This window comes from Tamandua tetradactyla, chromosome 15, assembly GCF_023851605.1.
Source record: "Tamandua tetradactyla isolate mTamTet1 chromosome 15, mTamTet1.pri, whole genome shotgun sequence".
Classification (NCBI taxonomy): Eukaryota; Metazoa; Chordata; class Mammalia; order Pilosa; family Myrmecophagidae; genus Tamandua; species Tamandua tetradactyla.
In genome coordinates, this window is record NC_135341.1 from 76,291,266 (window position 1) to 76,304,103 (window position 12,838).

Here is a 12,838-nt window from a genome sequence, read left to right on the forward strand (position 1 = left end):
ATTATGGAGCAAAATAGAATTACAAGAGGAGGAATGAGAAATGGGTATAGGGAGTGAGATTTTTAAAGAACAGGGGGCACTGTTGTGATAGGACAGGTAAGGGCAGGAGACCATTTACAGAGGGCAGCCAACTGGAATCATAAAGACTTTGTTCTAAGGGAGAGGACAAAATGTAGAGGTACAGAAAGAAAAGGCACTAAAGAAACACCAAATAAGTACTTCAAAAAAGTTGCCTTGTCTCTCCTATTAACCGTCATCTTCTCTAGTTCTGTCTGTAGAAAAAGAGATACAGAGAGAAGCCAGCCAGTAAGCCAGTTCCCCCGTGATTCATACCCAGGTGGGGCTCATCATGTGCTGCCAGAAAAAGCTGGCTCCCAAGAGCCTTTATGCTCAAGGGCTGCATATGCGCTTAAGTTAGCAAAAATAAGGCACAAATTCAAAAGACGTAAAGATTTTAGAATTATAACTAATTTACAAGAAGGGAATCATTTAAAAGAAAGCATGTGGTTGTTGGAGGAGGAGGATGGGGAGATACACAAAGGAAAGGGATAGATACTTTGAAATACCTAAAAAACAGTGTCAGGATCCTACACTAGATGACATCATAGAATAATAAAGATGCATATGAGTATGATAAAATGGAAACAGTCAAAGACTAAATATCTGTATTTAAAATTCCACCTTCATAGCTAAACTTACATAGCTGTGGATTATAAGTTACTTAAACATTGACTGATTGGTCATTCATCCATGCATGTTTAATTAATATTCAGTAAGGTAGTATCATGAGTAAGTACAGAGCTAAATGTTGGGAGACAGCAGAGTATAAAATAGTTCTGGAAGACAGAAAATTTAATTAAGTAATAAAATTAGAATGTGATGGAGCTATAAGAGTTAAGGAACAGGTGCATCTGGTTTAACCTAGAAGGGTTAGGGAAGACTTCCTGGATTAAGTAACATTAAGGTCAGTCGTGAATCTGGAATAAGAATTAGGGAGCCAAAGTGGGATGAGAGGAGCATTCCAGACAGGAGTAACAGCACATGCTAAGACACACAAATCAGTACTGTATACAATATCATAGAGATGGATTAAAGAAGAGATTATGTAATTGTAAATGATGGAAGCTGCAGTTAAAGACCAATTATTAAGGAAGCATACTAGCAAGGGCAAAGTAAAAAATGAGATATTATCAAAAGGAGAGAGTAGGATTCATTTATTAATTTAAAATAGTCCTTGAGTACTTATTATGTGCTATTCCATACACTTGGGATATATCTGTGAACAAAGCAAACAAAAGTCCCTACTCTGATGAAGGTTATATTCTGATACAGGATGAGAGACAATAGGCAGCAAACATGACAATATACCTTAGAACAGGGTAAATGCTATGGATTGGGAGTATAGGGAGGGGAGAGGTAATGTAAATAGGGTAGTCATGGATTGCCACATTGAGGATGTTGTGGTGGATTGAAGAAAACTTGAAGGAGCTGAGGGAGAGAACCTTGCAAATATAAGGACGAAGAGCATCCAGGTGGACAGGAGAGCCAGCGCAAAGCCCTCAAGAGGATGTTCCAAAACGGCCTGGAGGTCTGTGTGGCAGGACAGAGAGCAAGGAGGCCAGCAGTGTGAAGTGAGGTCATAGAGGTGATGGGGGAGGGAGACTAACCATGAGGGAGCTTGTAGGCCACTGTAAGAATTTAGTGGAGGATTGTTCATTCATTTCCTCCTGCCCCAATATACAGAAGATCAAGAAGAACAAAAGGTAAGAGAAGGGGAAAGACCAGATAATCCAGCCAGGGCAGGAATAATATTGAAAACATTGCCTTTCAGGAGGCAGCAAGAGACTAGTGGACTGATCAGTCAAGGCAAAGAGAAGTGATGCCTCTTTTGGAAGAGGTGTGCACAGGCTTGCTTAGGAGAGTTGATTATGTTCACCTCTTTCCAACACTGTGCTCAGTGACTTCATGTCGGTAGCTTGAAATTGGCCATGATTGGGAATATTTATACGATGAAAAACGGCAAACACCAGAAATACAGGTGATATTTTTTTCTTTCTTTTTTTTTTGGAGGTGAGCAGATTTCTTCCACAAGGAGTAATGGAGAGCGAGGAAGAGAGGCTGGATGCACCCTTAGACATATACTGAGGGTAAAATGAAGGAGGATAAAGGCCCTAAGAGCCTAAAACATCTTTTCTGTGCGTCAAAAGGAAGTGCAGAATCAGTTATTTAGAGAAAAGATGGCAGGGGTCCGAAATAATGTCTACAGGTGGAGACCAAGCCTGGCCTTGCAAGAAAAAATAAGGAAGCCACGATGCAAATCAGAAGATCAAGTTCAAATAGACCGAGAGCCCCAAATCAGCATCAGTTTCTCTTCTCTTTCCAACTCTCGTTTGGAAGCCAAAGTGGAAAAAGTAAACATCTTCCCTGGATAGAAGGGTTTTGAAGGTTTGTGTATTTGTCTTTTAAGAAGGTTATAAGAGGGCAACAGAGTTTAAAGCCATGGGACAAGGCATACTTTTCAGTCAAGGATAGAGAGGGAGAATTGTGAAGCTAGGAGGAGTCTAATAGTTTAAGTAAAATACTGAAAGATGTAGCAAAAAAAAAAAACCCATTAAGTATTATCAGAAATAATGATTGTTCAGAATTTAGTTTTCAAAAAGATAACTTTCTGGGTTAAAATCTTGTTTTCTTTGCTAGATAAAACTTTGGAGACTATTTCTCTAGATACCTACTACAAAGCTGCCTTTGTTAACTGCCTTAATGCTCTCGGGTGAATTCTCCTTTTGATTTGGCAGTTTGTTCCTCAGCTGCAAGCCCTTTCTTATTCCCTTCTGCTATGGTGGAAACTTTAAAAGGTTTGTCATTTATGAAACAGTATGGAATTTTTTCAAATTTGTCTCCAAGGACACTTAAGAATTTGGATGTGACTTCACAGAATAGCTAAAACTAAAATAAGAGATCAAGGGCTCACAAGGGTAAATTTCAGGAAAGCCTTCTTGGATGCAAGATAAAGGCGTGGTGTAAAACGAAAACAAAAGTAGCCCGAGTGAGTCAGAGAGAGCATTTGATTTTCTCTCCGTATTCAGGACTGCTCCTTTCTGCAGACTGAAACAGGTAGGTTCTTTATTTCTTTTCTTGTTCTAATTTGGGATGATGTTTTTTAAAGCCCAAAGACCTTGTATATTTACCTATATAGGAGTCTTGATTCATTAAAGTTTAAATGTTTACATGTGCAAAAAACAGCAATTTGAAAACGAATTGATCTTAAATTTAAACTTAAAATGAAAATCTGAACATGGCAAGAACAAAATATTATTTTTAATAAATATTTGCTTGTAAAGCTTTTTAATGAAAAAAATAGGTTTTGCTATACTATTTTTTCTGCTTTATTTTACGAACACAATTTTTTTTCTCTGTCTTGTAATTATAGACTTATAAATATGTTCCTATGTATCTGCCAGAAGGATCATTTCTGCAAATAATTTCCATTCCTACCCTGATTTAATTCACATTTTTAGTAAAATTAATTCTTACTTAACATCCTTCCTTAATATACTATATTACTTGGCCATATTATTCCTTATCATCAGACTTCAAGATTTCTGTGATGAAAGAGAAGGAAAGAACAAAGTTCATATTGTGTTAATAATTAATGCATAAGAAAATGAAGACCAGGGCAGTCTCACAAATTTGGAACTTTCAAAATCAACTTGGAGTCATTTGAAATTGTTGGCACTTTGTTTTAGCATATGAAAGCAGTTCTATGTGATATCTTTCCTCAGGGGGATATTTTACTTTGCTTTACTCATTCAAAAAGCTTTATCAAATATCAGAACCTTCTTTTAAAATGTACCATAAATTTGTACAGTGTTTTGAAAACAATATTTTCAGTACTGACTATATAAGAATATTTGAGATTCTTCAAAGGACAAAAATAACGGGGACAGAAAAGTTAAAGAAAAAGTAAAACAAAGTACAGCACTATAATAAAACACTGAAAGTCATGATTAGATACATTTTCAAACTTGTGAGTTCTGTGCAAGCTTACCTTAATACTATAGGTACTAAATTTTAACATAGTAAAATAACTTAACGTCGAGACAGTAGATTACTGACATATCACCTAGCCATTCTAGAGTATCAGCTTTATACCTGCTGGCAAATCTTTAGTTTGACAGATACTTGCTGAACACCCAAGTATGTGCCAGGCACTCTGCAGGGTATTATGGCTACAAATATAAACAGTTCATATCCTCGGAAAACGTGAGCCTAGAGGGACAAGGTAGTCTTGGAAACACACATTTTCCATAAGATGTGATCAGTTCTCTGAGAGGTATGGAGAAAGAGCTACCGGAGGAAGAAAGTCTTCTGGGCGTGGTGAAGGTCAAGTAGAGATGTATAGGAGTTGGCCTTGAAAGGGAAGGGCAGGGAATAGCATGTCGGATAAAATGAACAAAATGAGCAATGATGTAGAAGTGTGCAGCTGTATGGTGTGCGCCAGGGAACTGCTAGCTAATCAGTAACTACTGCTGTCTATAAGTGTGGGCACAGAGTTGTAAGAGGTGGCAGGGGAGCCATGGGTGGGACCACATCACAGAGTATCTTGAGTATCGTGCTGAGGAGCTTGGACTGTATCTCTCAGGTTAAGAGGGCCAGTGCAGAGCAAAGTAAAGGGTGACAGAATGACATTTCAGAGATTGAACACTTTGGTGGAAATCAGGCAAAGGTTTTTGGCAAGAAGTGGTGGTACGGAATAAGAAAGGTAACATAGTAAGGAAGATATTGCAGTAGGCTGGGTAAGTAACAATGATGGCTGAAACTAGGACAGTAGAAGTGTGGATTAAAAGGAGACAACAGAGTGATTCAAGACTTATTCAGAAGGTGAAATCATAAGAATTTAGAGCCTGACTGGAATCCAGGGATGAAAGTAAGAGAAACATCAAGTACCTACAGGCTTAGGTGACTAGAGGGGTGGAAATGCTATCTAAGAACAGTATAAACTAAACATGTAGTAACAGGTTTTGGAGGGATGTTAACTGAAGGAGACTTTATTTTACAAAACCTAGTGAAAAAGCTAGTGAAATTCAGTCAAAAGGTTGAGATAATTTATTTACATTAAAAATAAATTTATAAATAATTTATAAAAATAAAAAATATTTTAAATAAATGCAATTATTTTAAATTTAATTTATTACAGATATAATCTACATGTTTAACAAAGTTGTTAATGCAAAAATTATAACGTTTTCGATTTTTTTTAGTTGAAATTTAAATTTTTATACTTTTAAAAACTATTTTTTAACATAATAGTCCTCATTTCTTTTACTTAGCATTTAAAAATAAATTCCGCAGGGTGTAGTTTTATCATCCCTGTGTAAATCCCAGCTTCTGCACCCAGACTTGTAACAGCAAAGGATGAGTAACTAATTTTGGACATATGCTCAAATGTGGGTTCCATTAAAGCATTTCAAAGAATGGCAGATTCAGATTATCACATATTACAGCAACAGTCTGCTTTCTAGTGAAAGTGTAAAACATGTACTAGATAAAAAAGGTTGCCTTTTAAATAATATCAAAATGAGTTTCTAATATCCTGTATTATATTTGCCTTTCAGATTAGAGCCATGGCTTTGGAACACAACCAGTCAACAGACTACTATTATGAGGAAAATGAAATGAATGGCACGCATGACTATAGTCAGTATGAAGTGGTCTGTATAAAAGAAGAGGTCAGAAAATTTGCAAAAGTATTCCTGCCTGCCTTCTTCACGATAGCTTTCATCATTGGACTTGCAGGCAATTCCATAGTAGTGGCAATTTATGCCTATTACAAGAAACAGAAAACCAAAACCGATGTGTACATCCTGAATTTGGCTGTAGCAGATTTACTCCTTCTAGTCACTCTGCCTTTTTGGGCAGTTAATGCAGTTCATGGATGGATTTTAGGGAAGATGATGTGTAAAGTAACATCAGCCTTATACACAGTAAACTTTGTCTCTGGAATGCAGTTTCTGGCTTGTATCAGCATAGACAGATATTCTGCAGTAACTAAAGCCCCAGGTCAGTCAGGAGTGGGAAAACCATGCTGGATCATCTGTTTCTGTGTCTGGATGGCTGCCATTTTGCTGAGCGTTCCCCAGCTGGTTTTTAATACAGTAAATGACAAAGCTAGGTGCATTCCCATCTTTCCACACCACCTAGGAACATCAATGAAAGCCTCTATTCAAATGCTGGAAATCTGCATTGGATTTGTGGTACCCTTTTTTATTATGGGAATCTGTTACTTTATCACAGCAAGGACTCTCATCAAGATGCCGAACATTAAAAAGTCTCGACCCCTCAAAGTTCTGCTTGCAGTGGTTGTAGTCTTCATTGTGACTCAGTTGCCTTATAACATTGTCAAGTTCTGCCAAGCCATAGACATCATTTACTCTCTGATCACTGACTGCAACATGAGCAAACACATGGATGTTGCCATCCAAATCACTGAGAGCATCGCACTCTTTCACAGTTGCCTCAACCCAATCCTATATGTTTTTATGGGAGCATCTTTTAAAAACTACATTATGAAAGTGGCTAAGAAATATGGGTCCTGGGGAAGACAAACACAAAATGTAGAGGAGTTTCCTTTTGATTCTGAAGGTCCTACAGAGCCAACTAGTACTTTTAGCATTTAAATGTAAAATTTCTCTGTCTCTTGCTTGGATACACAACCTGAATAATGCTTCTTCCTCAGACAAAATATCTGCATTATTCTGAAACTCAAGTTTAAAAGAATGGGGTTGCAACTTATAGCAAAGAAGGGGTGGGAATGGTGAGGATGGTGATGGTAGAAGAAAAGAGGAAGCAAAATAATAAATGTACAAATTATGAAAATTAAAGTGAACAATATAAGAAAATAGAAGTAATGGGCATAAATAAATCAAAACACTGTGCTAGGGTTAGGCCATCTAAAACAGATAAGAAACTTATGTTAAGGAATATTTATAATTATTTTTAATTATCTAAATTTTAGTATGAGAACTATATCTGCATTATTATAGTACTTGAATAACTATACAGCAAAACCTAATCTATTTTTCTCTTTATTTCTTTGGTTTCTTCATTTGTAAAGATTTCATAATTGTTATCCCCAAAAGAATAACAATTAACAATACAAATACATCATAAGCTTTTCTGGCCTTCTCAAGGTATTCTTGGCAAGTTCCTAAACTTGTAATTTATTTCCATGGTGTCAACTTTCTTTAGTACTAATTGGTTATCACTTATTAAGATAAGATAAGATTATCTTAATAAGTGATAGACATATCACTTATCCTCCAGGAACAATCCTCATTATTTATCAAAGTTTTAATTTTTAAACTTCCTAAAGGGCTTATCCATTTATGTGACTCTATTACTGAGGTCAGAACAAACAATATATTACCCTCTGTATAAAATTTCTTATTTTTCATTTGAACACTTGTATTTTTAAGCAATGAAAATTTTTACTGCAATAAATTAATTTAATAATGTGGATAGCTTATTTTTTTTTAAAAAACAATTGCATAAAAATAATTATAGCCCATGTAATTTGTACCTATGTATCAAAATTAAATTTTGATAGAAATTGCATTGGTTGAAAATAGTACACAGTCACATGTATTTGATCACTCACAAACTAAGAAAAGGTATTTTTCACCTAATCAAGACATGTTATTTTAAAACTACTTTTCTTCTTATCTACTATTTGTTCATTTCTCAATTTGAAAATACTTTTAAAGGCAGAATTTAAAGAAGTATAATAGTGAAATTAATAACTATATATCATAGCATTATTCTAGTACAGTTTCTGGCACAAAGGAAAATCCATTGAATGAAAAAATTATTCTTAACACTTACCACTGCTCCACCATTTCTTGCCATTAACTACGTAACTATCTCCATCTCGTTGGATGCTACATTCAATATTGGTTGCATCACTTGAAGCTACATTGGGCTCTATAAATAAGCAAAGGATGAATTTACCAGCAGGCAAATATAATCAGTTTGCAAAAGAGACTTAGATAAGGAAATGTGAACTCTGAAGATAAGGCATTCATGTCTTTTTCATCTCCCTATGCTTTCCCCATTCTACCCTGGTTCTCTTATAACCTACACATAGTAATTATTTAATGATTGGGCAGTAAATGAATGAGTCATCCAATAAATGGGTAATTAAATCCATACATGCGTCATTGGATGAAAAAAGAATTCTAGAACAATGGAGAATAAAATTCTGAATTGTGTTCTTGGGTTCCTCATTGATATATGACTTGGGATAAACTCATTCAATTCTTTCTCCAGTCATCAAAAATAGATAAAAATCATTGTTCTCCATTCCCAAAATGGAAATCTGTATTAAAAATCGGTAAGCCAGATTTCCCTACTGTATAGTTTTCTTTCTTAAACAGTCAGAAACTGTTACAAATTCCATTAGGAATACTTTCACCATTTATATACTTTGTGTCCTAAAATCCTACTCAACACTTACCATCTTCAGAAAGTTTGCCATGGACAGCCTTAATGACTGCTTTACCACATGGTATTATAGCACTTACAGCCTAGCTCTCAATCATAGGAATCAGCGATTCTTTCTATGCTGCTCTTTTAAATACATTCTTCAGATATTTCACATGTTCTAATTCTAAAACTAGAGGCCCAGTTCCTTGAGAAAGGGGGCTTTGTGCTCTATTTATTTTGTAACCCCCAATTAGTGCATTGTAGATAAAACATAATACTGTAGATGTGTGATAAATACTTTTCATTTAAATAGAGGTTAGTTTTGCTATTATAAAAGCCTATGCAATGTTATAGAAGACAATAAATCAGGTCATTATTAGAAGCACTTAAAAATCATGGCCAAAGAAATTCAGTCTAATTCTAAACTCACTGATGAAAGGATGATTTTGCCCTTTCAAGAGTTTTTAATTACTGTTTCTCATATACAAATGGTATCAATCAAGTCCATTTTTATTAACATGTTCCTAGTTTTATGTCCCCACCTTATTATACTCTAAGCCATGTGCCAGCATTGGTGAATGTCCTATTTTTTATGCATTTATGGAAGAATTGAGTACTTTGTAAGTATAATACAAAATTATTACAAAGATGAATATTTTAAACAAAAATATCTTAAATCTCCATAGATGGCAATTTTAGAAATACAAGTAAAAATATTATGAAACAAGTATTACCCTGCTGTTAATATCTAAAGCAGGTTTCCAGAAAGCATCACCTGGTTGGTTGTCCTCTCAAAATTGAGGATAATTTCATTCTGCATATTTAAAAATGTTAAAACTTAAAACTGGGTTCAAAACAAACATATTTACATTTCTGGACACAAAGAAATTTGCCTGAAATTTGCCATATTTCTTCAGCTCATTCCTAATAACTCCTGAATGGCTGATTCCACAAGGGGGAAATGATGATTTGCCTTTACCTGTCATACAGAAGCAGGAGGTAATGCTCCCTTGAAGAAGAGGCTCAAGCCACTGTTTCTTCTGTTCCTCATTTCCATATAGGTGGAGCACCTCCATGTTCCCTGTATCTATACATAATTAGGGAAAGCATTTATTTTGTATTTTAAAATTGACCTGATGTGAAATCTATGATTTTATGTAGATAATTCGGACATATGTCTTTTTAAAACAAATCTTTGCTAACAAAAATATCTTGAAACAAACAGTAAATATAGTTCACACTGATGGTAAATCATCAAAAGTTATAAGCATATGGCATTTGACACATATTTATTCAATTTATTCTGAATCACAAATTCTTGGCCAGTTCATTGCATTGGACCATGGTTCTAATGAATTCTAATTTAAATACTACTAAGTTAAACAGTTTATCACCTAAACCTTTGCCTGCTTTCTTACCAATATAGCCCTGCTAGGAGTGAATGCAATGCTCCTGGAGAACAATTCATATTACATGTTCTGCCGAGATTTTAGCCCTTAAATCTTGCTGTTCCTCAATTTCTACACATTCGCTTGGGCCAGGCCTTTTCTCAAATGAAATTCTACCTATCATTTGTAAGTAAAGTCCTGCTTATGAGCCACCTCCTTTGTGAAGAATCTCTGATTTCCCAGTCATAAACATCTCCTCCCTCTGAACTCACATGATAAATACTGTCTCTTTATCTATAACAGCTCTTATGGCTGTGCATCCCACAGCACCTAGAAAAGTGCTGGGTCATCTCCCTGTCCTGGATAGAAAACAGTGGTAGAAACTTCAAAGACCCTTTCTAATGCTTGGAGGGTGTTGTTTACTACATGAGGCTGAGACACAATAGTTATCAGCCTCAGGTTTCAAGAAAAGCTTCATGACTGCCACTGAACAAAATGCTCTAGATGCATTTCTCTGATTTTCATGCCTATGAAATTTCTAAAAATACTGTCTGAAACTTTTTCTATGAGTACATATAAGATTTCTCAACATTACCTCTTAGAATGACTTCAAGGATAGTTACTGAAAGATCTATGAAGACAGGTAAATCTAAGTCTCTGAGAGTATATTTGTACTCTGTTCAGATACTCCTAACTGAGCCAACAAAATGTTAAAATGCATAAAATTCCTATTAAATTAATGCAAGTTTAAAATTATTTTTGACTGAGGAGGAAAATAAGTCCTAAGTTACAATTAATAAAGTTAATTTTTTATTTTTTTTGTCTGTTTTAAATTCAATGTTTCTTGTTATAGTTCAAATGAGAAAAGGTGAATAAAAACTTTTCAGAAATTACCAGTTTATTTTGAGAAGCTAGCAAAGCAAAGTTATTTATGGATTGGGAAAAAAAAGCCTATATAAATTATTTCTACAAAAGGATTATTCCATTTAAAATATCAGCCTAAAGGCACAGAAAATCTTCCAATTATAACTTTAGGGTTAAAATAGCTGTTTTTCAACATTCCAATAGACAATATTGTATGACTTATTGAAGGGCAAAAAAAAAAAAAAAAAAAAAGACAAATTGGAAGACATATTTCCCATGAGCTTGTATAAGTATTTGGGGACTATTTGGGTTATATGAGTAGAAATTTATCTTTTACACTTAAGAAACCCCCAAAGTACTGAATAAACTTTATACTCCCTGCTTTGGAAATGTTCTAAAACAAAATGCCCCAAGGCCTTCATGAAGATATCTCCACCACAAAGGAAAAAATGCCTAGTTTTCTACTTCTGGTTATTTTCTTATTTGCTTAGAAAACTTCTCATCATACCTTGATCAAAGAAAATGTATTTCCCTGTCAAATTTTTAAATGTCAGTAGTATGGTGACATCAATTAGACAGTACAAATGATAGACTCATGAAATTCTAATAGTAGAAAAAGTCTGCAACTATCAAGTGAAAAGTAAGTTCACAGCTCAAATGGAAAAGTAATGGCACAGTTATGTCTTCAGAGGAAGACTTCTATAGCAAGATTTTTCATTGTTATGACCCATTTGCAGATCATGAAATAAATTGAATCAGGTTTGGTTAGCATTTTCTAAATAGATGAAGTAGAATAAAATAGAGTATATCAGATTCTACTCAGAAAATATCAGAGTGCATTGCATATATTAAGGGAAAGCATTGGTTCATGAAATCTTTGTTTCACACACACACTTACACACATACATACAACTACACATGCTATAATATTGGATCACAGACTATGAGTAGCAATCAAAAAAAATTTTAAAGACTAACAGTTCAGATCCCTTTTCACAATATCATGCTACTTATATAGGATGATTTATAACTCCACACAAATGAGAGGAAATATTCAGAAATCCTGTGGATAGATTTCTTTACTTTCACAACACCCTCATCATTTGATTAGAATATAGCACAGCAGTAATTTCATAAATCAGTCTTCAGAAAAGGAAAAAACAGAATCAAGGACAAGTTCAATCATCATTGGAAAGAAATAAGTCAAAGTTCAGTATAAAATCACTTTGCTAAATGCAGATTGCAGTCTTATATAGCCCAATATGCCTATTTTTATCCTGCATTAACTCTTTTTGGGAGTGCTTTCAGTACCAGGGCCATACAACAAGTACTAAAGGCATTACTGAGGCTTCACTAGTAAAAGGACCCATTAGGTTATTTTACCATCTCCCTTCTATTACAAATCAAGTGGTAGTCCTTGATTGACTGCACCAGAATAACCAGAACAGCATGAAAAAAAAAAAAAAAAGCAAATAAAAATTCCCAGGGTCTACTTAGACTTATTGAATCAGAATCCCCAGGGAGTGGGGCTAATAATCTGGATTTTTAAAAAGTCCCTTATGTGGTTTCTTCTTCAAATCTGTGTTTGCAAACACTCCAAATAGACTACATTCCAGGTCTATCTCTTCCATTTTATCTTTTTTTAACAAGAGTAGGCCTCCTTTCCTCATTCTTTCAATTGTTCGTGCCAAGGAGTTATCCCTGACTTCTCTATTAATATGCTACATATAATCAGGCACTGCCTTCAAAATGTACTTAGGATCTTTCCACATTTCACCCCTTCACTGCTACCCTAGTCCAAATCATAATTTCTAAGTAGAATTATTGCAGAAGATTCCCTGCTTCCTTTCTTTCCTCATTTAGCAGTTAGAATAATTCTTTTAAAACCGAAGTTATATCTTGTCACTCCTCTTGCCCCAAATCCTCCAATAGCTCTGCATTTCACTGAGGGTAAAGGCAAAAGCCTTTACTTGCCCTACAAGGCCCTATTGTAATCCAGTGTCCTTCATCTCTCTGATCTCTTCTCTTTCCCTAGCCACTGTGACCTCTTCGGCAATTCTGGGAATACAACAATCACAATCTTGCCTTAGATCCTTTGCATTTTC

At 34.9% G+C, this 12,838-nt stretch overlaps 2 protein-coding genes across 6 annotated transcripts in view; one reads left to right on the forward strand and one right to left on the reverse strand.

Annotated features, from left to right (window-relative positions):
• ACAD11 (acyl-CoA dehydrogenase family member 11) overlaps positions 1-12,838 on the reverse strand; it is a 122,068-nt gene that overhangs the window by 32,601 nt on the left and 76,629 nt on the right. The window contains exons 12-13 of the mRNA XM_077130136.1: positions 9,461-9,568; positions 7,882-7,980 (exon numbers count right to left, since the gene is read on the reverse strand). Of these exons, the coding sequence (XP_076986251.1) occupies positions 7,882-7,980; positions 9,461-9,568 (207 nt within the window). The remainder of the gene's footprint in view (positions 1-7,881; positions 7,981-9,460; positions 9,569-12,838) is intronic.
• Positions 1,651-7,257, forward strand: ACKR4 (atypical chemokine receptor 4). 5 transcript variants are annotated; one of them, XM_077130143.1, is made up of 4 exons: positions 1,651-1,763; positions 2,079-2,445; positions 2,698-3,114; positions 5,616-7,257. In XM_077130143.1, exon 4 carries the CDS (start codon positions 5,625-5,627, stop codon positions 6,675-6,677), a length of 1,053 nt encoding a protein of 350 aa, XP_076986258.1. In that variant the 5' UTR covers positions 1,651-1,763; positions 2,079-2,445; positions 2,698-3,114; positions 5,616-5,624; the 3' UTR covers positions 6,678-7,257. The 5 variants fall into 5 exon arrangements, with proteins under 5 accessions (XP_076986258.1, XP_076986259.1, XP_076986255.1 ...); XM_077130140.1 differs by having other exon boundaries at positions 1,657-1,763; positions 2,071-2,445; XM_077130141.1 differs by having other exon boundaries at positions 1,657-1,763; positions 2,071-2,445; positions 2,987-3,114.

Excerpts from the sequence above, each read along its gene's own strand:
- ACKR4 (XM_077130143.1), top strand. The coding sequence starts at position 5,625 with ATGGCTTTGGAACACAACCAGTCAACAGACTACTATTATGAGGAAAAT.